This window comes from Eutrigla gurnardus (assembly GCF_963514095.1).
Source record: "Eutrigla gurnardus genome assembly, chromosome: 9".
In the NCBI taxonomy this organism is placed as follows: Eukaryota; Metazoa; Chordata; class Actinopteri; order Perciformes; family Triglidae; genus Eutrigla; species Eutrigla gurnardus.
In genome coordinates, this window is record NC_139923.1 from 23,937,656 (window position 1) to 23,963,077 (window position 25,422).

Genomic DNA, 25,422 nt, shown 5'->3' on the forward strand with positions numbered 1-25,422 from the left:
GTGCTGTGTCGCTGTGTGCCTGTCTATCACACAGGCATTATGTTTGGGCAGTCTTCATTGACTGCCTTCAGTATCCTATATTTTTGTCAAGATGTCTGTTATGTCTTGTGTCTGCCCGAGCCTCCGCCGTACTGTAGCCACTTTCTGATGCAGCAGCAGCAGTTAGTCTTTGTTTACAGTGCAGGCAGTCGCTGCCGTCCATCTAGATGCTCTTCCATGTTCCTGTGCTGCTGCTTCTGCATCAGGCAGGTTGCCAAGCAGCAACAGCATGTGTAGATCTATGTTCAGGCTTGGGCGGCCGCCTATAGGATATAAATATACACATATATGTATGTGCCTCGTGCGGGTAAAGGAAAGTGGTTATTTTGTGGATCCGCGGAGGAATGAAGCACGGCCTTTTACTGCTATGAGTTGGACTGCGAAATGTCATCTACGTCTCAAGTTTGGTGCAGCCGTCGGTTAGATTCCTCCTTCACTTCTTATCCCCTTCTCCCTTTTTTACGTGTCTCCCTGTTTGAAGCCTCTCTTGTCATTATGACTTTCCTCCCTGCTCTGTCTTGCCCTCCCTTACCTTGAGCTGCTATGCTGGAGAGACCCTCACTGAATAACATCCTTTGCTGCCCCCCCTCTCTCTCTCTCTCCATGGTGTCAGAACAGAGGTGAAAAGTTGCAGAGCAGAGCTGCCTGGATGTCTTCCCAAGACAGTACCGATCAGAAGACATGCCGTCTCTACATTCCCTTGCTCTCCTCTGTTCTGTTCTCGTTCTGTTGACATGGACGGTCACTTCTTTTTCTATTAGCATAACATCTTGACATCTCCTCTTTTCTGTCTTAAGTGGCCACGCGTGTTGCAAATACGATTCATTAGGTAGTGTTTCTTCTGTGTTTTTGTACTTTTATCCCCCCCCCCCTTTGTCTGTTTCTACGTCGCTATCCGTCGTGTACTCTCCCTTTTCAACTGAGGTTTAAACCTCCATTTAGGCTTTGGGGTAAATGAGAGGAGGCCCATTCATTTTTCATGACACCATGTGCCTGTAGATGAATAAAACAACACGACTGCATTCACATTCTGACCTTCTCACTTGTCGCATGACACCTGCTTAACCGAGGAGCTGGTCTTCAATCTACACAGGGGGTTTTCATGTTTATACACTTATTCCTCCCACACACATGCACCCGATGATCCCAGATAAATGTGTGTGTGTGTGTGTGTGTGTGTGTGTGTGTGTGTGTGTGTGTGTGTGTGTGTGTGTGTGTGTGTGTGTGTGTGTGTGTGTGTGTGTGTGTGTGTGTGTGTGTGTGTGTGTGTGTGTGTGTGTGTGTGTGTGAGACGTTATAAGCGCTGTTGTGAATGGGAGCAGGGAGGATAACGGAGTGATTAGTGATAGGTAAAAGTAGGCAGTTCATCAAGTTTATGGATGTGACACACACACACACACACACACACACACACACACACACACACACATACACACATACACACGTACACACACACATGCACACATATACAGGATGTCACACAGGCCGTTTGCCTGTGTCCAGACCTGCTCTCTGAATTCCCCTGGCTTAATTTATCTCACGCCCTCAGTTTCCTGTTTCATGAGCTACCAAGAGACCCTCGATCAACAACAACCAACCTTCACACACACACACACACACTTATGCAGACATGCACACACACGCACGCACACACAGACACGCACGTTGTCTATCTTAAGTCACTGGCTTTGTTTTTGGATGTGTGATAGATCTCAGGACTGATAAATCCCAGGGGATGATCCAGTTGGCTTTTAAGCCTTTAAATAACTTTTATATTCATGTTTAGCATTGTGGCTATTTTTGGCGCTGCCAGTAAAAGATAAAACAGTGTATAAAAATAAAAACTTGACTGTTGTTGTGGAAATTAATACGAAATAAATTCTGTCATTGTCGCTTTGTAGACGTGGGGTTTGAATGATTTTATTTGTTTCACCGGGCGAGAGAGAGTCTGATCATCAGCATCTCAACACTTTTCTTCTTGCTCCTCTCTTTTCAGGCACCATGGATCTCTCAGCACCTGCTCCGGCGGTAGCCCTCCTCCACTGACCTCGCCTCCTCCTCCTCCCCATCTCTTCCTCCACCTTTCCCTCTCTCGTCTTCCCGTCTTCCTCCGCGCCCCATCCCTCACTCCTCCCCGTCTTTGTGACCCAGGGTGACCACTCTGACATCATGGCAGGGGAGAAGGGGCCGACGAAGCGAAGCGCCATGGACATCAAGCGCCTGGCGAGCCTCATCCAGAGAGGGACGGGCCGCTTGCTGGTGATCGACAGCAGGACGTTTTCCGAGTACAACGCTTCGCATGTGCAAGGTGCGGTCAACGTCTGCTGCTCCAAGCTGGTGAAGAGGCGACTGCAGCAGGACAAGGTGTCTGTGACCGAGCTGCTGCAGCCCAACGGAAAGGTGAAGGTGAGCACACCGGCGAGTTGATGCGTTGTAGGAGGCGATGACACCGGATCCCTTACCATTTTAATAATCCGCCAGAAAAATCCCTGTGAATTGTCGTTTTTGCTGTTTGTTTTCTCGCACAAATGAAACAATCTAGATATAAAGTGTTAATTAGTGAGCTTCGGAGTTTCCCCATGTTTCCAGTCTCTCTGCTAACCCGCTGCCAGTGTAGCTTTATATCGACCGCACCGGCATAATAGTGTCAGTATTCCCATGTGACTCTCCATCCAAATACAAATATGTGCATTTTCCTAAACTATTACTATTTTTTTAAAAGGTTCAACTGGAGTCCATGGATTTAATGACTCGAGTCAAGATATGGATATTCCCTCCTTAACCCGAACCCACAGACCAACAACACCCAGTTAAAAATCTGATTATTTTTATTATTATTAAAAAGAAGAGAGAAAAAACGACTCTTCTTGCAAATTAAGGGCTTGGAATAGATTTGGTTCATTTACAAGTCAATACAATCTTGCTTGTTTCGTCAGAAGCAGGACGACGATGCAAAACCAGGAATATAGCAGGGACTCCTTTGATAACAACCTGTTGAGGAATTCTGTGTTTAAATAGAGACATCAGGTCTACAGCTCTATGTGTTGTAATATTAAGGAGCAGAGATTTTCCTCGAACCAGTTCCCATGTCAACAAGTCTTCGCCCTGCTGAAGTGTCCTTGGGCAAGACACTGCACCCTTGATATCCCAGAGCATTTCCGAGCAACAGCCTGACCCGTGTACCGCTGCGGTCCTAGATCGGTCTCCTGAGTGTTAGCCCGAGCCTGCCACCACATCAGTGGGTGCTATATTTGGCGGGCAGGCGGGCGTACTGTAGGTTTGTTGCTTATCAGTGGCCCTGAAATCGGATCCTCCCGTTTTCCATGACTTCTTCTCCGAATATGACAGCCTTTTTTCCATCCAGCCCGTCCACCCGTGGCACGCTAACTCCTGTATTTTTAGTCGCTGTGTGAAACTGAAGGAACTCAGAGAGGGGAAACCTAAGCAAGGGGGGGGGGTTGTGTGTTTTATGTACGGGATGTGTGTTGTACCCTCGTGTAGTGAGCTTAACCGTACAACACCCAACCGTTTTACCCGACTGGACGCATCAACAAAGCTGTGGAGATGGGAGATGAGACTCCTCTTCCTGGCTGCACGCACTCTCCAAATGTTATTTTTAGGTATTCATTTAACTTTAAAGCATGGCATGGTGTGCCCAGTGCAATAAAACGCTGATTCACTGCCGATGACGCCTTAACAGGTGACATTTTTTCTTCGGGTGTGACACATTTGGATTTAAATAGCAGCATTAAATGTTAATTAAATTGTTTTACTTACTACCTGTAACACATCTCAGTCCTCTTATGAGTAGTTATAATCAGCCACTATCGTATGCCCTTCATATACTGTGTCAGTCCTGGAGTTGCGGTGAACAAACTGACTCTGTATTTCCATTCGTTGCACAGTGAGAGAAATTTAATCACCAAAAAACACACCCTGCCCACCAAATGGCAAATAATTAGACATTATGGCTTATGATTATTGCTCTGCAGCTCCGTGCTGGATTACAGTTCACACTGGTAGGTGACTGACACTTTCCTTATGGTCAGATGGTAAAATGGAGGAGAACTGTGGATTATTGTTACTTTCTCAAGTCAAATGACCTTCGGTTCAGCTAATAGCGTCCGTATAATTGGTACATTGGCTGAGAGTCCCCCTGCGCCTGCTGTTTCTCACCAACTCTGTTATTCCAATTACTTTTAATTGAACTTTATTGCGGGAGCTTCTGGCAGTGAAACCCGCATGCCTTTCTTCTCACTCAAAATGTACCTCTATTAACTGGACAAGGATCTTGTGTAACACCTCCTTGTATTAGTGCGTTCTGCCGGGCCGAGTAACATGCACCTGGATACAGAAGAAGCTGCTGAGGCCACACAGGAGACCCTGCATCTCCCAATGACTCATCCCAACCAACCCATCCAGCTCTTTGCTCAGATAATGGTTTTATTTAAGGTGGCGATGATGCGTGACCCATATTCTACGGATTTAGACGGAAAATAAAAGCTGGAGAAGTAAAAAATAAAAGAAGAAGCTGGAGCTGTTGAGCTGTGAAGTGTGAGAGGTTTTGGTTTGTCTATTGGATCCATCTCTGTGTGGGGCCATGTGGTTGGCAAATCTCACACTGTGGCACCCCATGGAGCCATGCTTCCTCTTGATTTCTCTCTCACTTTCAATCTCGTGACAGCTCTGTCTGCCCGTCTGTCCACTCCCCCACCTCCCAACCTTCCCACAACCATCGCTCGCCGCTTCCCACCGCCGTCCCCATGGCGTCATCATTTATTTTCTTCTTCCTCCCCCCCTATCTTGTGTTGCCCCACGGCCGGTTTGTTGTTATCCATTCCCCACCCCCAGTAAAGAGGATAAGGCTTGCGATTAATGCTAGGCTGGATAAAGCTGGAACTAGCCGTGTGAGAGAGGAGGGCCCGACGGACCCAGACTCTTTTGTTATTGGCTAAGCATGACATCATCCCTTTTGTGCGGCCACTGGCAGGCCGCGGGTTGGGCACGTGCAGATGGGCTGTGCGGTGTTAAAGCCGGCTCCCAGCTAACCCCACGCACACACACACACACCATCCTCTCTACCCCCCACATGGCTCTGAGCATCGCCAGGAGCCGCCTCAGCCAGCCAAGGCAGCAAAGGACACTATTGTGGCTCTTTGTTGGGGAAGTGAATGCAGGAAGCGGGAGAGCAGCACTGAGGGTATTCATGATTGGGCTGCTGCCTCCGCCTCCTCCCTGGCTATCTCCCGCCTCACATCCCATTGAGCACTAATAGCCTGCATCCCCCAAGGCACTGCACTCACCCTCTTTCATAGATGCTCCCAACGCTTCAGTTAACTGAGCTGAATGAACATCCATGACCAGCACAGCAGCAATCAAAATGGTGTCCTCTTTCTTCTCCCATTCACATCCCATCACCTCTTTACTAATGCTTTCCATTAAGGCAGGTCAGAGAGCGCTGGATACAGTAGGTTAGGCGGTGGTGGACCTCCGCTGGGTGAGGATGGCACAGGCTTAGTCGGGAGTGGGGCTTCCTCGTGCCTTTTCTGACTGGCTAGAGGTCAGGCGGCTGGTTTCTTGGCTTAAGCCCGGCTAATCCCTGCTGCTGTGATGGGGACAGCCGACCAGACGGGCCTGACAGATGGACCAGTGGTTTTCACTACCAGCAGTCTGGCGCAGCACCATTCCTCCTGTATGCAGGAGGCCAGACTTCCCAGAGTAGTAGAGATAGATGGTACAAGCTTCCACATTGTTGAATGTTGTTGAACTGAAATATTTATAATCACAAGCATGTTTCAAGTCCTAGTTTTGTAATGTGAGAGAAGAAATGGACCCATAATTATGGCTGTGATTCAGCATTTTTGATGTAATCCCCCACAGTGTCGAAATCTAATTACGATGAGCTCCACACAGGACGCTGAATTTACTTTCAATTTTGAGAGAGTATTTGTATCGGTATGATGTTAGAATCAGCTCTAGGGGGGAAAACATTCGGCTATTTTTTTTAATAACTTTGGTTGGGGGATCAATGACAGTGGTGTAGTTTTAAACCAATTTAATTTAATTTTTGAACCAAAGTCATTTCATCAAAAAAGCAAATAATAATTTTGGTCATTTTGGCTGCTTTCTCTGTTCCCAAAAATTGGAAATTTGGATTAAAAAAGCAATTTGAGGATATCAACCGTAGCCGAGGGAAGCTGTAATACATGGCATTTTCAAAAAAGTTTCTGCTGTTTCACTGTATAAACTTGATGATAAATTGAGAAAGTAATCAACAAATGAATAGATAATAAAGATAATTGCTCGTTGCAGCCGCACTTTGACGGTTTAGTTACCACTTACAGAGTTAATTAGTTGCTTTGTTTACAGTGAAGTCCCACACCTGTAATTACAATTCATCTTATGCCTGCAAGTGTTGTGATACCAACATATTAGTCATGATAATGGAACAGTAGCCCAATCATCGTTGTTTGGCATGACGGCCATGTCGAAGTAAAGAGAGCCAGGCGACGGGTCTGTGATCTAGTCTGTGATCTTAATTGGTAAGATTGGCTGAGTCCCCTGCTGCCTGGCTCAGGGGGAGACGGCACGTGACCAACTAATGCTTTTATACCACAAAGAAGATCCCCATCAATCCCACTTATGACGCACCCTATGTTGTGTTTATCTTCCTCGGATTGGCTGTGATGATACACGATTCAAGGCTGGTTTTGAAGACTCAAGGGCGGGTGTTCCTGAGAGTTTGTAAAAATACACTCGGGTGTTTTTTTTAATTGTCAGACAGGACAAGACATGCTGGTACTTTCTTTGGGAAACACCACACTGTTTCGTAACAGTAGTATTGTTCTGAACGCGGACGTTTCCAGTAACTGCAGAACAACATTTCAAAGTGAAGGACAAAACATTAGTGTTCCGTGTGTCATCAGTACTGACAGCAGCAGCAGAACTGAGAACTTAGTCGATGACTCACCACGTGGATTGTTTCCCAGCGTGCCCAGAGGGCAACTTAGGGAATTTCTTTTTTGTACGTTTCATTCACAATTTTTCTTTTTGCCAAGTTCATACAAAGACGCTGTATCTGGCGGTGGTTTTTTTCTGCAGAGCCGGATATGTCATGCGTTTGCTTTGATGAGGTCATGGCATGAATCACTGTTTGCTTTAAAGATCCTACTGTTTGACATAGACACACACTCACATACTGTGCGGAGGTTTCAGACGTAACCCGCTGCACCACCACGAAGGAAAAACAATTTATGTTAAAATAGATTTTTTTGTTTTTTTTTAGTTCATGTGGCGTAAATGAAAGACGGAGGGAATGATTCATAGATAGATTTGCGGATATGAAATGTGGCTTTCATTGTATGCAAAGTGAGGAGGATGACACGGTGTAACCGGCTCTACAGCATGCATGGGCTCTTTGTAGATGACAGTTTAGTCTGAGGCTGACAGAAGAATTGTATACTCAAAATAAGACCATGTTGTGAGAAATTTCATGGAGGAACTGCAGTTAAAAGAAAATAGTTCCCCCCTGAAACTGCTCACAACAAGGTGCCTTGATTATCTTTAGTAACTGGGTCATGATTTCTGGAAAGAGATATTGCTGTCGAGTTTTTTTGGCGCTCTGAGCACCACAGGCTGAGTGCCCATTTTATTCTAGAGAATATATTCTCCATTCTCTATGGCTGATATCTCCGAAACTACACAACTCACACCAAAATAAAAAATCTAGATTTGTAAATAGTGCAACCGATGGAAGGAAATATAGATTCATATTTTTGACTTTAGCTTTAACTGTCCCTTTAAAGGGTCACCAGATCCGGTGACCTCATCCCTGAAACGGTCAGTGATGACCTCACGCTGCACATGCATGGGGACATCAGGGACTTTCAACACCCCGCCACATCTTCACAACAGACACACACTTATACTAGTGAGGACTTTCCACTCACGGCATTTATTCCCGAACTCTTAAAACATAATGAGCATTATATAACTCAAAACACAAAGCCGTTACCTAAACCCCTAAAAGACTACTTTGCATTTGGTCCTCATAAGGATAGAAGTACAGGATATCTGCCACACACACATCACACCTACACATGGAAGTGGCAGCTGCCGGTGCCAGTCAATGACATCATCTGGCCCCGGGGGGTGGGGGGTGTAAGTTTACAGCAGCGAGGGGTATATGTCACACCGTATGTGGTGGAGTATTAAACTTGACAGGTCAACTGTGAGGAGAGGTCACGGCCTGCACGTGCTCCATCAGGATGCAATGAGCCTGGTTAAAATGTGCCTACAAATCAATCCATTATAAATGAACGAAAGAGTGATTTTACCGTATTTTCTGCAGAATATGAATCAAAACGACTGACTGTTGCACACAGTGCCATCTTGTGCCTTCAAAATACACGTGTGTTTTTATTCTCCCCTGTCGATACTCCAAACAAGCTTCATGCTCGCAGTCTGAGCTGAAACAGCCGTTCGGACTGTTTTCTGTGGGACGTCCCAGAGAGGACGCACTGAGAGGACTGCGTTTCAGGAATGTGGGGCCATTTTTAGACTGTTTGTGCTGATGTTGTGTCACAGGCCAGTTCAAACACAAACACACATACTGTCCCACTCAGCGCTGACCTTGTCATTGGTCGCTAGCGCTGCTGAGGTCAGGGGGAAACCATGTTTCACTTTCTTACACAAGCACTTAAGCGTACGCCGGGGCCGCTTCCACGATTCCACAGATATCTTTTGTGTTGCCATCCGTCATCTATGTTTCATGGTGTGTGTGTGTGTGTGTGTGTGTGTGTGTGTGTGTGTGTGTGTGTGTGTGTGTGTGTGTGTGTGTGTGTGTGTGTGTGTGTGTGTGTGTGTGTGTGTGTGTGTGTGTGTGTGTGTTTACAGAGGAGCACTGACAGTAAAGCCAAGCCTTAACTCGCAGCCTTCTGTCACACCTTGTTTTCTCCTTCCCCTTTTATATTTTATAGCACAGGGGTCAGTAGGAAACATGAGAGACTTCTGTCTCTTGCCCGACACTTTCATTCTTTCTCTTTTACACCCACATTTTAGTGTACACACACTTGTCCCACTGGCTTCCTTCAGTTCTCTCTCTTGCTTCCTTGCAAATCTCCTCTGTTTATCGCTGTCTCCCCAAAATGCAAATGAACGGGAGAAAAATAACCTCCCTCCCTCTGTGGTCATTGTTTCTGTCCTGCTGTGAAGCCAGCCTTCATGTTCTTTAGCGAAAGCTCGGTTGATGCTGGATCTTAGCATTTGGTCTGCCATCGCCACCTTCTGTCCCTCTCTTTACACCTGATCATCCTCCTGCCTCTCCCCCTTCCCTCCTCACAGCCTCCTAGTTCCCCCCTCTACTTTGCGTCTCCATGGCCCCTCCTTTTTCCTCCTTTCTGCCAGTGGCTTCCCTTGTTTACCTGCAGTGTGCATGCGTCAGAGCGCCAGCACAGTTAGTAGTAGTGGTACTGTAGCACTGCAGAGGGATGAGAGGTCTGTACTGCTGCTGCAGTCTTGACTGCCAGACCCGCGCTCCCTCAGGTCGTTGACCTCTAACACTGCAGCATATCACACACTGAGCAGGAGGCGTTGCTTTAGCCCAATCATCGAAACAGAATCTACTGTAGAGCCAAACTCACCCTATTGTTTTACGATCATTCATACACTTCTATTAAGTGTAGAGGCTGCAGTTTTTCTCCTCACTGACGGGATACAGTTTCAAATGTGAGGACTGGAGGGGTAATTTCATCCTCTTAGTTGAAACATTGAATGAATCCTGCAGGGTTTTTTTTTTTTTTAAATACGGATGAACTGTTAACGTCATCCTTTCCAGTTGAATTTGAATATTCAGAATAGTTTCACAGGCAGAAGACACATTCAGTGCACCACATATGAATACAAAAGTGTGAAGGAGGGATCATCTACTGCTTGTTTTTGCCTTAAAGGTGAAACTTTTTTGCGCTGACAAAAAGACAGTGTGTGTTTGTACTGTGCATGTATGTATAGTTAAAGGCCTATAATCCTCAGGCTCCCAAATTAGATCTGATCCCATTAGGATTATTAGCCAAAATTATCCAGGGTTAGTAAAGATGGAGGGGGATTCAAAACAAAGGAAGAGAGGCGTGAAGATGAACATATAAGAAGGAAAATGTACAAAGTGTGCTAGACTGCTATGGGCCGAGAGACTCGGGTGAGGAAAGGAGGGTAAACGCTGTATTTTAAATTTAAAGCACTCAACATATACCTTTATTATACAGTCGCCATAGAGAAATGAGAGGAAACAAGTGGATAGAGAGTTAGGGAGTCACATGTAGTAAAGTTCAGTGAACACGTAAACCTTTGAAGACATTAGCAGTAACCTCTTTATGCGTTATAGAGGTGCCTCAGCTTTTCATGCTTTTGTGTCAGTATTGCTACGAGATCATATGTAGAGGAAGTCACTGGTAGTCAACTGTAAAAGCACTGTGAAAGGAGTTAAGTTGTGAGACAAAAAATATGGACCACACCCAGACCAGACGACGCCATGGAAACGACCTGTCAATCACGCAGTAGCCTCGCCCCTCATGGTTTGAAGAAGACTTGAAACTAGTGATTGAGACTATAAACTAAAATGTTTACGATGTTTACTGAGATAATAAATCAAGTGACTTCTTCTTATACAGTCTGACTTTCTTTTAGAACTGGAGGAGGTGCCCCCTGCTGGCTATTAAAACATATTGCATGTTTAAAAGTACTTGTGCATTGGCTTCACTTTTCACACCCGGAGTTTGAATGTAGGCAGGCAGAGCTAAGCAGCGTTGACTGACCTCTTCCTGTCTGAATTGCCTGCACAGCCCCAACGCTGTGACCCAGCTGCTCTGTGAGCAGAAACATAGTAGTCATAATACATAATAGTAGCTCTGTATACCATGATCATTACCAGCGTGCCTTTCAAGGAAGGGATGGTGGAGATAGGGATGAGAGAAAGTGCACTTTTGCCTGGAAGCTAGCAGCTTTTCAACGCTACATTTCAGATGAGGATGGTGCACTGTATGTTAAGGTAAACAACGTGCCTCATCCTCGTCCCCCCCTCCATCTTATTTTTCTCCTCCCTTCGCTTCCTCTTGCATCTTTCTCCATCTCCATCTCTCCCTGCCCCACCACTCCACTCCCCCCACCCTCTTCATCCCTCCCTCCCTCCCTCCCTCTTCTCTCCTGTCCAGTGGCGGTTCAATGATGCAGTGATTCATAGCTGCAGTAGGTGCTGCCTGCTGGTCATGTGACCAAAGCCTGCCTGACAACATGGGGAACAACACAGCCTGGCTGGTGTGTGTGCGCAGGCACATGCTCACACTCTCTCTCTCACACACACACACACACACTCTCTATCACACCATTCTATGCTCACACTCGTCTTTTCCCACACACTCATGCAGACAGCATCACACTGATGGACTGATGGATGCCCACACCCTCAGCTTTTATGATTTTGCTTCCATTAGGACAAGCAACCCTCTCAGCAGTATCTGCACTGTAAATAATACCGTCACAGTCGCACAGTGCAAACTCAGCCCTAATGAATCATTCATTATCTGATGCTTTCTAACTTACTGTAGCATCACCTGTAGTTCCCTGGCATCCATAAAGCCCAGTGACAGTGGTGTGTGGTGAGATCATTTTCTCCCTTATCACCGTTTCCTGGTTCGTATTTACAGCAGCAGAGTGGTTTATTGGGAGTAACGATCTAACTATTCCAGTCATAATAACTCACTCTGTCTTCCTTGTTGGTGCTGCAATGCTTAGCATACTTTCCACAGTAACACTGAAAAATAACTCTCCCCGCTTCCTTGTTATTTATCCTTTTGTGCAGGTGGAGCTGGGCAGGAAGCAGGAAGTGGTGGTTTATGACCAGAGTTCCAAAGAGGCGGGGCATCTGTCCAAAGACGGCTTTGTGCACATTCTCATGGGGAAGTTGGAGGGCACCTTCCACAAAGTCTCCCTGCTCACTGGTATGCAATGAGTGTGGAGCATGAGTGTGATGATTTTTTAATGCAAAAGATGTGTTCCTTCATCCAGGATGGTCATTTCTGTATTTACTTCCTATTGTGCAAGTGGGGCAGGTGTGCCTGATTTGGGCGTAGTTCCACAGTTTGGTCAGCAGATGTCACTGATGAGCACATCAACGTGTTCATCTCCTGGCATTATACCCGTTGTTCCTCGTTTCTTAACTGGCAGTAATCACAGGTTTGCAGGTTCCCAGGTATGTGTGGAGATGGGAAGAAGAGGGGGAACTCTAAACGCACAGATACAAAGCCTCTCTGATGACTCTTTGATGTTTAAGCTTCCCGGAGTCCTTCTCTTACGCAGCATCACTGAAATGAAGCTTAACTTTCAATCCTCCGGTCTTATTTACCACAGTTATTATCCTGTCATAGTGTCCACTAAGCACACTAAGACTTATAATTGAGCCCCCAGCAAGACCGTTAATAGCCTCGTTGAGTTAATAGCATCTTGATTGCGGTGGCTGCAGCTTTTTGAGGGACAACGTTCCACCAGCAGAGGCTTACGGGTCCGTCTCAAATGTGTCGGCGCAGAATGGGGTAATCTGCCTCAGTCAGGATTGAGAACGAGACGTCAGAGAGGCACGCTGCTCGGGCATATCTCTGCACTCCTCTCTTGCATCCCCACATCCCCATTCTTCTCCTCCTCCTCTCAGTTCTCTCCCTCCGCTGAGAGATTAGTGCTTTTTCATGAGTCATTCATAGATGTCAAGGATTGCCTCAAAGCACCCGGGCTCAATTAGTCACAGAGATGTACCGAACACATGCTTAGTTTGGGCACACCCACATGAACTGTATGCGCACACACACACACACACACACACACACACACACACACACACACACACACACACACACACACACACACACACACACACACACACAGTAGCTGATTGTCTCCAAAAGCAGGGATTTTCATCCTCAGCTTTTTTGATCAGACATCATACTTAGTGAAAGACCCCCTGTCAGCGATTCCCTCCTCTTCCTCTTTATCAGTCTTTCTCAGCTCACTCTCACGCTACGTTTCATCAGGAGAGGGAAAAAACAGAGGAATCACACTTCCACCATTGCTGTCCCTGCTTTTCTGCTGTTTCCACGACAACAGTGGCAGAGAATATTCCCCAGAAGGACTCAGCCAATGGCGTTGGCTGTTGTTTGGGTAGTTGTATTATTGGGGTCAGTGGAGCTAGCAGCCTGCGATTGTACATACTGTATGTTTACGTGTTTATTATGTGCAGATAGGGGGGGGGGTTGTTGCGTGTACACGTATGCACGCTTGCATGCATTCATTCATGCGTGCATGCATCGGTGCACGATGACATGCGGATGAGTGCTGCAGGATTTGTTTGTGTGTGTGTGAGTGAGAGTTTTCATGAGAGGGAGATGGTGTGAGTGACAAGAAGGGGAAACGGTTGCCAGGGAACTTTCTAAGGCTTTTGAACAATGCTTCTAATTAACGAGACATAGTGCTAATTAGAAAATATACGGGGAGGACAATTTAGATGATGGTTTTTCAGTTCTTTCAACAGTCTTTTGTTTTACAGTCAACAAAAAGCAAGGAGCCTGTGGTCTAAAAGGGTGTATGTCTTTCTATTTGGGGTGCAAAGAATTTGTTAACTCAGCTTTAGAGCCGACAGTGGGACAAAGTCTTCACACAACAGCCACCTCAAGCACACAAGGGTAGTAATTTTCAGCATTTTACTGCTGAAAAAAGTTCAAACCATCTACAGAAATGCTACAATTAATTCCTCGTCATTCATGGAGCAGAAAAGTCAAACGATCCTTTGCTACTAGCCGAAAAAAAACAAATAACACAACATCACCGTGGACTCTAGAACAATTTGACAATCATATTTTACAGGCTAAAAACTGATGGATACACTAAGAAACAATAAAGGTTATCATTAGTTTAGGGGCCATAAACGAATGATAACCTTTATTGTTAAATCAAGTATCTTTTTCCTTCCTTCCTTTTTGTCTTTCTCCTCATCCCAGGCTTTGATTGGCTTTACTTCCGTCTCACATTCTTAAAGATTCAAAGTGAAAAACATCTCTTTCCCTCTCTCCCTTCACTCCCTGCCCTCCCTCCTTTCCTCCCCCCCTGCCCCTCTACTGAACCTCAGATTTATGATGCTAATAATTCCTGCAATGACTTCATATCTGACTGACTCTTTTTTTTTTTTTTTCTTCTTCAGCCTCACGTATGCAGACCACACAGGCACACTGCACACATTGCTGCAAATCAAGTGAGGGGTAATGTGGATGGGAGGGAAACGGGAACGAGGGTCAGATGGAGAGATGAAAAGAAAAGAATCCATAAATGGGGTGAATAAAAGAATGATCAGTGAGCTTGCTATCTGGGAAGAGGATTTTCTGCCTTAACTGTTGCTGTTATTCCGATAAGATTGCCAAATGGAGATTAGGGCACCTTCTTTGCAGAAACACACATCTCTCTGGCTCAAATTTGGAAGAATTTTAATGACTTAAATGGTCTATAAACAAGGGTAATGATTGGAGGGGGGGATGCTTGAATGGCATGTTACACAACCTAAGTGCGTGTTCTGGGAGCGTATTGATCCAAAAAACAATCGGTAGGTTCATCAATAGCTGAGGTTCACAAAGCGCCCCGCTTCCTCCATGCGGATGATGTCACGGAAGCAAGCCGCGTCCCAACAGGGCCATTGTTTCTGTGAATGAGACGAGTAATCCGGGCAGCGAATTACGCTCGCTCCCTGTGTTTACTTTTGAGGATATATATTCAGGCAGGATGTGATGGCGGTTGGGAAAATGTTCCCGCGTGCCTCCGGGTCCAAGCGCTTCGTATGCATTCGCTCACGCGTTTGCGTTGTTACTTCGTTGAGTGTGTGAAAGTGTGTGTGTGAGAAAAACATATCTCTCTGAGGACGGCAGTATTTTTACCACAGTAATGATCTCACCCGGTAGGAGCTCAGACTGATGTGTCTTGCCTTTTTCAGATTGCTGTGTGTGTGTGTGTGTGTGTGTGTGTGTGTGTGTGTGTGTGTGTGTGTGTGTGTGTGTGTGTTTTCTTGGAGCCAGCTGCCTCCCCAGTGGGTCTAAAGTTTGCGTGTTTCCCACCAATCTCGCAGCACACAGTCAGACCAGCCTGCTCGTGTGCAGCTAGGTGGAGTGTCGGCCGCTGCCAAAGTGCGTAGCTGTGTCGTGCGTCACGTCCGACTCTCGTGTAGGTCTGCCAGGGTGAAATGTTTTGATGTTTGGCATCTGAACCTCATGTTCCAGTTTTAGACGGAATCGAAAGAGAATAATCAAAAAAAAAAAGGGAAGCGAGAGAAATGAGTGTGTGGGATATGCACTCATGTTCTCCAGATGAAAAAGAGAGTTGGATAATGATTTCAAGAGGATGAAAACTGACAATGCGTTTTATTCATAGCGCACACATTTTGTTGAAATACTGTTAAAGCAAGTAGGTAGAACAAGAAGGCACTGACAGGAAACGGAGTCACTGTAGGTCATGGAAGAGGAAATGAAGGTGTAGGGATGCAGGTTTGCAGGTGTGTTTTTCATGTCTATAATCTGTGTGTGTGTGTGCGTGTGTGTGTGTGTGTGCGTGCCTGGAGTTTGCAGATGTGCAACACTGCTCCTAATCTTCCCAAGCCATCTGCCAGTGTTTTTCGCGGGATTACTAAAGCGTCACACGACTGGGTCAGAGAGAGAGAGAGAGAGCAAAGAAATAAGAGAGGGATGAGGAATAGCGGCACATGCCGGACATGTCTGGATTCTCTGCACTGGAGAGATATGGAGCGTGTACTTAACTTATAGTCCCCAATCATCATGATTATGAATATTTCATTTGATTTTTAAGGGGGGGAAAAAACTCTGGTTCCAAACTCCCAAATGTGAGTTTTTTTTTCTCATACTCATAGATGAAGGGATTAATCAAACTGCAGATTAGCAGATAATAAAAATGATTGTAAGTTGCACTACTAGCTGCTCTACAAGGTGAATTGTCTACAAGAAGGAATCCAGGCAGGAAAGCATGAACACCTTAACAGGCTTGGTGACATTCAAGCTGTCGAACCAGGTTTTTCAATGTGCTTTCACACTACACATAAGTAGGTAATTTATTTGATTTCTGGGTACTGTATACTGTTATATTTTCCCATAGATGCTCACAACGTGGGGGGGAGATATAGACGTGGTGAGACAGGAAATAAAAAGGAAACCTTGACCTGCAGTATTCTCCAAGGTTTGGTTTGATATTCCATTCTTGTATAACTGAAAAATGGCATACCGTGATAATTTATACGTGGTACATACTATAATATCAGTGTGTAGTATTTTCCTAGGACACAATTAGGGGTTTTTAACGTCTTAGCATGCCGACTCCCACGCTGTCAGCCTGTCAGCTCGATGCAACGGCACCGAGGACGAGACATGGCGATGACATACTGATGAGAGGTATTAGGAGATGAAAGGTGCCTCTCTCTCTCTCTCTCATTTTCTGCAGCCTACACTCTCTTTGGCCCACATACACTAAACACACACACACACACACACACACACACACACACACACACAGGAGCTGCTGTATGCCCTGGGGCTTTGATGAGATCAGGTTAGGGTGTGACTGCTCCGATAGAGGTGCAAAGGTCAATTCGGTTATGTGTCATTCTTCTGTGCTGTTATACAACGTGGCGGCGGTCCTGTGTGTGTGTGTGTGTGTGTGTGCGCGTGCATCTATGTGTGCGTGTGTGTGTGTGTGTGTGTGCGTGTGCATCAGAGAGAAGCTGAAGAAGTGAGGTAATCGTGGGAGGCCGATCCTCACAATGCAACCGTTCACAGAGACATTCCAATGAGCTACATAAGGAGGTCTGTTTGTGTCCGTGTGTATGTGTGTGTGTTTTTGTGTGTCCGTGCGCATGTCTGCAATGAATATGTGCATATGAAGTGGCGCGTGCGCGCGCATGAGGCAATGTTTGAGAGTGCACGTGTGAGAAAAAGAAAAAGACAATACAGGAGGAGGAGTGCCATTGAGGAGATGAGGTAATACTCCTCATTTCATCCTGAATGTGTGTGTGAGAGAGTGTGTGTCTTCACGTAGGTCCAGTGTGTGCGTGTGTGTGTGTGTGCGTACGTACGTGCAAGTGTTGAATTGGCTACATTTCTGTGCATTCATGTGTGTGCATGTGTGTGTGGTCGGAGAGCTCATTCAGGGAGACGGGTCGTCATACTGACCCATGGCGCGTTTGTCAGCCTCCTCAGAGCTGAAAGTCTCGCTTCATGGATTCTTCTGTTTCTGGAGTCCAGCAGGAAGCCCCCGCATCCTCTGAAACACACACGTGTGTGCATGCATGTGTGCATATGTGTGCGCCCGATGGACTTGGATCGCAAATTTAATGCGATTAGAAAATGTCAAATGTTCAAACTTTCTTAAAGAAAGTGCATTCTTTCCAGCTGTGTCATCACGACTAGATGCAAACAGAAATGTAGCGAGCTGCGTGATTGAGATCAGGTTGACGAGTTATTTGCTTCTCCGTGTCTCCATCCGTGTTCTGATTGGCCACAAGTCACATGTTGCACATCAATTCTCGTTTGTGTGCCTGAGGCTCATGTTCTCCCCTCCTCCATCCTTCGCCTTTCCTCTCTCCACCTTCTCCGTCATCCCCCTTCTTAACCTCCTAACCTGCCCTCTCTGCACCTTCTGGCCCCCTTCCTCCGCCCTCTGCCTCCCCCCCTCCCTCCGACCCCTCTCCATTACGCCGTGGGGAGCTCCAGCAGATCAATGATTTCATTGAGAAGGAGCCAGTGGTGTCATTAGGAGGTGAGCTCACCTTCCCCGGAGAGATCTGACACATTATTCTTAATGGCCCTCGCCTTCCTCTCCATCCCTCCTTCAGCCCCCTTTACCCCCCCTGTTTCTTCCTCATTTTCCCCTCCTCCTCCTCCTCCTCCTCCTCCCTCTCTCTCCTCTCTTCTGTTTCACGGTGCTGAGAACAGAGCTCTATTTTTAGTTCCAGACTCCTGCGGTCGTCACATCTGGCGCCAGTGGCCTCGGTGCTCTCACCCTGGCCTGTAGATACACAAACACACAAGGAGACACACACACACACACACACACACCGGCCCCACCCCAACCAGCACCGAGGGAGCACAAAGGTCAAAGAAAATGGCCTACAAAAATATCGATGACATCAGCTCCGTGCTCTGAAAAAAAAAAGTGTTAGAGACTTTGAGGAGAAGCCTTGGAGCTCCAGAGCGGCGCGATGCTCTGGTTTCTGCAGTCACTCTGCAGGTATGCAATGAGCTCCTTATTTAGGCTCACACCTTGATGGAGGATTGTGCCAGTGCTTAACTCGCGCACACACACACACACACACACACACACACTCCCGCACTCCCGCAAGCAAGCAAATGCATGCACATATGGACAGACTCACACACATACACACACACACACACACACACACACACATAATATGGTAACGAGGCCCAGAGGAGGCCTGTACCAAGTTGAGTTTTATGTAACAATGTTCTGTTTCTGCCCGTATTCTCACCCCTCCCTCGTCTGTCTCATTGGCCTCACATGATGAGCTTGATGTCATTTTCCTGTTCTTTCCCTCAAAAACAGGCCAGTGTGTGTCTGTGTGTGTGTGTGTGTGTGTGTGCATGCACAGTGTGTTGGGTGCCTGTTTATGTGTCTGTGTGTGTTTATGTGAGTTGTTGCCAAATGTTTCCACCATGACGTGATCTGACTGCTCTGCTTGCCTCCTGCTCCTCTTCCCCTTCTCCTCCATCACTCAGAGTCCTTGGCTGACTTAGAGGGGCCACACACACACACACATGCAAACACACACAATGCACACAAGTGAACACACAATCATATACTTTAGCATGCAAAGAGAGACATTTTCTCCCACATGCACACACAGGAGTGAAAGGCATAAATTGCAAGCAGCATGGATATAAAGATTAGTGCTGAAGATGTCAGACGCACACAAAGTATTTAATCTTAGATGTGCGTTTTTCTGTTCATCCCTTTCTTTATGGTATGCATGCAGAATAACAACATTTATTGCGTCCTTTTGTGTAGACTTCATACAGATAATTCAGTATGACATGCTTTCTTTTCTCACAAAACGACGTTCACCTGTTTTTCTACAGAGTGAAGCCGGTGGAGGAATCCTGTGAGACAGTGCTTGTACCACAGTGGCCTGAATACCTCCGCCATACTTGTTTAAGCTGCTTTGTGTATACAGTCCATTCACAGTGCATACCTTCTGGCCACTGCTGCATTTGAAATCTATCTAGAAGCCTTTTGAACGTCCCAGCCCGCCCCTGTCATGCATTCATCCGGGGGTTGGAATAAAAATAGTTTGTTTAAACTGTTACCTAGGCAGTGTCAACACATCGGGTCAACAGGAGCTGAAGTTGAACAGCAAGCTAACCCAGGGCCGGTTTCTCTGCGCGACACCCCCATCAGCACCTCATAACTCCAACTTCACCGTGAATTCGGGCCAAGTGCTCCGTAGTTCGGGTTGCTGCGCCATCAGTTTACCACGGCAGCGTTTTTCTTTTTTAGTTTTTTTTTTACCCTGATTACTCTGACACACATGTGGAGTGGAAATTTCCAAAGGGAAGAAGAAACGGGGGAGAAAGGAGTAGCTTAAAAAAAAATGATGATAGTTTATCCCGGCTCGAGGTTGGCCTGCATCCACTGGATTCCATTCATGCTCGGACTGCCCACTGCCGCTCCTGTCGTAGCGTCATTCCCTGGAACAATGGTGGATTCCTGTTTATCAGCGTACCGTCTTGATGCTTTGAAGCTGATGCACTTTATCTCCGGCATACCGCAGTGCTGCTTCCTTGTGTTCCTAATTGGTTGCCATGTTGATGTCTCTTAATCAGATTTAGACTGTACCTCTGCCATGCGGATACGTTTTTTTTTTAATTCCTTGGCAACCTTCTGAAGTGTGTTACAGTAGGAGAAACTCTATTCGATCGTGCACATTGCTTAGGATGTTCCAAAAAAAGACGGGGGGGATTTTTCTTTTCTGGGCTCGTTGGCATTGAGCAGACTAGTTCCCTCGAGCAGAGCAGAGGGTTTAAATCCTCCGCGGTTTAACACTTTTCCTGGTATGTACACAGACTTGTAACGGAGGTCTTATTACCGTGATTTCATGCTGACCACACACAAACTTTTGAGCTGAACCTCTGGAGCTGCTGCTGCTGCTGCTGCTTCCTGATAAAAGCGGGAGATTTTCCATCGCCACAGCAACAGGCTAATTTTAGTGTTCCAGGCAAGCCCACGGCCCCCAGATTGAGGAATGCAGCAGTTTTGTGATCATTCCCGGTCCTCCTGATATCCTCCCCCTCTGCACACATATAAACACACACAGATACTAACACACACACACACATGCATAGTTGAAGGCAGCCTTCAGAGAGGCCACTTCCACTTCTGTTGTGTAACTATTTCCTGTTTCTGATAACGTGACATCAGGGCTCCCCGGGGTGAAAAGAGGGAGACGCCTAGGGAACTCAGCATGTACGTATACAAATGTGTGTCCCGTGGAGTGTTTGTGTGTGTGTGTATTTGTACTTTTTTAACAGTGTCTTTCGATTTAGGAGGGGAAAACGAGTTCAAAAGTACCATCATCTGCTTTAAAAATAATTTTAAAAGGCACCATAAAGGCGTTGGCAGGGAGCAAACAGAAACAGCTTGCCCAGTTCCTCTCACGGCATCGCGTCATCCCTTCTCTATTGTTCTTCTGTAGCTGGCGGAGTGATGTCACTGCAATACTGTGGATGTGACACAATCCCCATACACACACACACACACACACACACACACACACACCGGGTGTCTCCGGGGCCTGTAATGGCAGGAAAGCCAGCCCTGACCGCTGGTGTTGCGATAGCCACTGTCACCATGTCCTGTACGCCCAAATGCAGTCTCCAGGGCGTTACGCCCTACTTCTGCTGCACATCTGTGTGTGAAAGGTCAAGGCTGCAAGACTAAAAGTTCAGGGATGTGCTCACTTCCTGTGAATGAATGTGCAGAGTTTGTCTTTTTTTATTTTTTTTTATGTATTCCGCATTTTTTCATTAAAGTCTGTAATCTGGATTGCATGTATTTCTCTTTCAACTCACTGGAACACCAGCAGAAATATTTGATTTAAATTCCTGTTTAGGAAATAATTATATGAAAATAAGCACTGATATGCATTTGAGGTCAGTGGAAAAAGTGACTAAATCTTTTTAACACATTTCACACCTTTCACTGAGCCATGCTGCGTGGGCTCATGAGATAATGGGAGGTGTAGAAGAAACAGATCGTCTCAGGAAGTGACAGACTGCAGAGAAACACCGGTGCGGTCTGAGACAGGTAGACGGGACACTTGTAGACTCTGAGTAAAACCAACAGAGGGACCAGATGGCTCGGCTGCCACAACTGCTGTCAGGACAGTCAGCCTGCATGCTGTGCTCATCGAAGCTAACTAACACTGAACTGATCTGAGACCAGCCTGTCAGTCTGCATGTAGCAGCCGTACAAACTCATTAAAAACAAACTGATCCGCTGTCAGCTCCTCTGTCGGAGCGGCCGTGTTATCACCCTGCTACCGTGTGTGTGTGTGTGTGTGTGTGTGTGTGTGTGTGTGACATTAAGAGAGAGAGAGGACTAAGGTGTGTTTTCAGTGTGTTATTGCCTCCGAATGGTGCAAGGAAACCCTGTGCATCTCAGCTCAGTCTATTAGCATTTAGAATGAAATAACCATCCGTTATGCACAAGCGGACCTGTATAGACAAACTCACCTCTGGGGAAATCAGATGAAAGCAGTGTGTTCACACGCACACACACACACACACACACGTCCATGTGTTTTATTCCTGCAGGCTGGTTTGCATGCTCTTATTCACCCTTTATTCTCCCTCTCACGCACATGCAGAACTCCATCCATACAACCTCAGAAAACAGCTGTGAGCCATCTCACCCTCGGCTAAAATTAACATTTATCATGTTATACTCTCACACTTTTTAAGCAAAGTAAATGCTCGGGCTTCGTGTGCATGCAAACATACTGTAAGCACATGCCTGCGGTGGCCCGCAGCATTTCATATTGAGCATTAACAGCTCCCTTTTTTCTCCACGCACACACACCGCTGAACATCTCCAACTGGGATTTTTAAGTAGTTCATCTGGTTTATGAGGGCCCGTCTGGTCCTGAAAGCCCCCCTTGGTGTGTTTGATAGCTTACCCTCTTCTTTTTCTTTGTGTGCATGTGTGTGTGTGCGCTTTGTATAAGCACTTGCTTGAGTGTTATATATATCTATCTGTGTGTAAACTAATTTCTTGCTGCAGCAGCTCCGGGTGGTGAGCTCCTCCAGGGGGTTAAGTTGTTTGGAGGGCAGGGGGTCTTCTGCATGACTGATGCAAGCAGGCCTCCCTCCAGGCTGCACAGATATAGATGAAACTACCAAATGCATGAGCGCACACACACACACACACACACACTCACACACAACTGAGTGCGTCACTGCTGCCTTAATCGCATACACCCCGCCTCCCGCCTGCTCTTTACATCTCAGAAGCACTTCCCTCCATCTTCCCCTCGTCTTCAGCTCCTCAACCTTTTGCTTCTGGCGTCATCGGCTCATGTTTTCTGTCTGAAGACGGGATGAAGGAAGTTCTAAGAAATTAAGTTGGGAAGCCACATGGCTGAGGAGAGAATATCGACACACATACGGCACGCACACTATTTGAATGTTTGGATATCTGTGCAATACAAAACAAGAACGATACCTTTTTTTAAATATATTTGTTCCTTTTGTTCCTGCAATACAAAAGTGTATTAAATGTAAGACGTTTGCCTAAATAAAACATCTTAAATTGTGTATTTAGTGTATTGAGTGATATCTAATCAAAGAATAAAACTATACAATAAATAATAAAGAAAGAAATTAAATAAATAAATTAAAAAGCAATTTGCACCACCAAAGCAGCTTCCATCTCTCTATGGATTCAAACACCCCCCAATTGCATCCAGCACCCCCAGCTACCTAACCCCCTCTCCTCTCCTCCAGCACCTCCCCCACCCCCGATTGCTCCATCCATCCATCCTCCCCTCTCCCTCCCTCGGTGACTACCTCACCCCCCAGGCATGGCAGCTGTGTTCTCCTGTAGGCATTACATCACTGCAAGAGCAGCCTTGTTACTGATCCCCTGACAACCAGCACTATCAACACACACACACACACACACACCTATACACATACACTTGTGCACATATGCTTGTGTTTACGTATGTTGGAGCAAATAACTGTCTATCTCATCCCCTCCAACCCCCGCAGCAATGTCCTCTCTTGTCTTCCTCTCACCTTGCCCCGTTCATCCTCTTCACACATGGTCGCAACACATGGGTACACACACACACACACACACACACGTTAACTCACACACACACATTAACTCATCACCCTAACCTGCCCCATCCGGAGAATGACGTCTCTCTCTTTCCCGTGGTGTCCTGACAGTTGATCTGTGGTGTCAGATGACGCTCCTGTCGCTGCCTGTCTCACCGGGGAGGGAAGGGTGCACGGGGCCGCTGACCAAATAGATTAAATGTATTCTGCATGGAATATAAAGCTGGATAGACGGGTTTTTTAAGGAGGTATTGTTTGCATTGGTCGTTTTAGACGGTGATTATTGGTGGATTGGCTCAGTTTCCTGACAAATATGTGTCAGAACCAAATCAATACATAACTATGTGATTTTGCGACGTGCAGCTGTGAAAGAGACACAAGAAACAATGAACACAAAGCATAGAAATGGGTTAAAACGACTCAGAAATACGTCAGTGTGAATATAAAATATTCCCCTTCCAGGACAGAAAAAAAAAACATGTATTACTTAAAGCATTAAATGTTTTTAGTTAAAGAATTGCAGGGGAAGTGTAAAAGAGTGAAGACGACGGACAGGCCACACCTGTCAGTTTACACCACATGATATATTTGCATTCACACAAAACTAGATTAGAATGTGACCAAATATCCACACTGTTTATTAATTTATTTGTTTTCTCTCCAGTCTTCGGGTGCAGATGAGGTCTTTACATCAGTTCTCCATTACCCTTTGCATCATTGACAACACATGACCCCTCCACCATGTCCTTCTGGTCTCCACGGCTCCTTTTGGCCTTTACACACCTTCTCTCTTTCTGTCTCGCACCGCTATCTCATACTCATCTCCCTGTCTGTTTTGGCTGTGTCTCTGTGTAAACCGTGCGTTGCCCCAGTAACAAGCCCTCGACCATAAAAGCACACTCTAAATCTAAGAGATGTCAGTGGAGAGGAAGAGGGCGGGGGGGATACCCGGAGTGAGCGTCCTACCTATTCCTGTCGCAGCAGGGCACACATGTGCAGTCAATAAAAAAGGCCTGGCTGTCATTTATAGCGTCTTGGCTGTAATCCTCTAATTAACACGCCTACTATTCTGAGCCTTGTTACCCTGCTGAGGACGAGAGGAGGAGGAGGAGGAGGAGGAGGAGAGCGGTGTAAAGAGAGTGAAGGTAATGTGTTTGCTTTAGGAACTCAAAAAGAGTTTGACCATAAAAAAAAGACCGGCAGCTACTTTTGTTTTGTTGCTGTTGGCTTCCACTGCTGCGGGTGTGCAGGTGTGGGGAAGTTGTCGGTTTTTATGGCTTCGAGCCACACACACACACACACACACACACACACACACACAACCAAAAAACCGAAGCGTGCGTTCAAACAGGTTGGACGATCGGTGTGTTTGCAGTGCAGTGACCCAGGTTGACCACTGTGGAGTGCCACACCTGCTCCAAGCAGCTTCAGATGAGTGTGTGTGTGTGTGTGTGTGTGTGTTTGTTCTTGGTTCGAATATCCTCCCAAAACCGATGTCTGCATTTTTCACAAAGCTCATCATCGCCAAGTGACCTATTTCCTCCCCCTTCTCTCAGTGACCCGCTGCTGAGCAGAGGGTGACGTAAAGCTGTTCTCACCCGTGTGTGATCATTCAGGGGTCTGCAGTGATGGGATGAGGTCAGTCAGTGAGCATGCAGCTGGCCCCCCTAACTAGACATCTTGTATAAGCTTATTTGCTCTGTTTTCTTCTTCTTCTTCTTCTTCTTCTCGTGCAGCGATGACTTAATGTCCTCGTAGCCCATCTGACCTGGTTTGAATGTAATCAGTGTAGCGTGAAGCCTCGAGCTTGAACAGACAGTCAGACAGGACACTGGCCCACTCACGGCAGGCTTTAAAGAATCTCGTGCCGTTTTTATTAGAACCGAGAAAGTTGATGCAGCACAAAAGAACCGCCACGATACAAACCTATGTTTGGGCTGCT

At 46.3% G+C, this 25,422-nt stretch overlaps 1 protein-coding gene across 2 annotated transcripts in view; it reads left to right on the forward strand.

Moving 5' to 3' along the window:
* Positions 1–25,422, forward strand: part of dusp8a (dual specificity phosphatase 8a) — a 41,366-nt gene that overhangs the window by 3,842 nt on the left and 12,102 nt on the right. For both annotated transcript variants that reach the window (XM_084018068.1, XM_084018067.1), the window contains exons 2-3: positions 2,036–2,445; positions 11,891–12,029. In XM_084018068.1, the coding sequence (XP_083874194.1) occupies positions 2,209–2,445; positions 11,891–12,029 (376 nt within the window). In that variant the 5' untranslated portion in view covers positions 2,036–2,208. The remainder of the gene's footprint in view (positions 1–2,035; positions 2,446–11,890; positions 12,030–25,422) is intronic.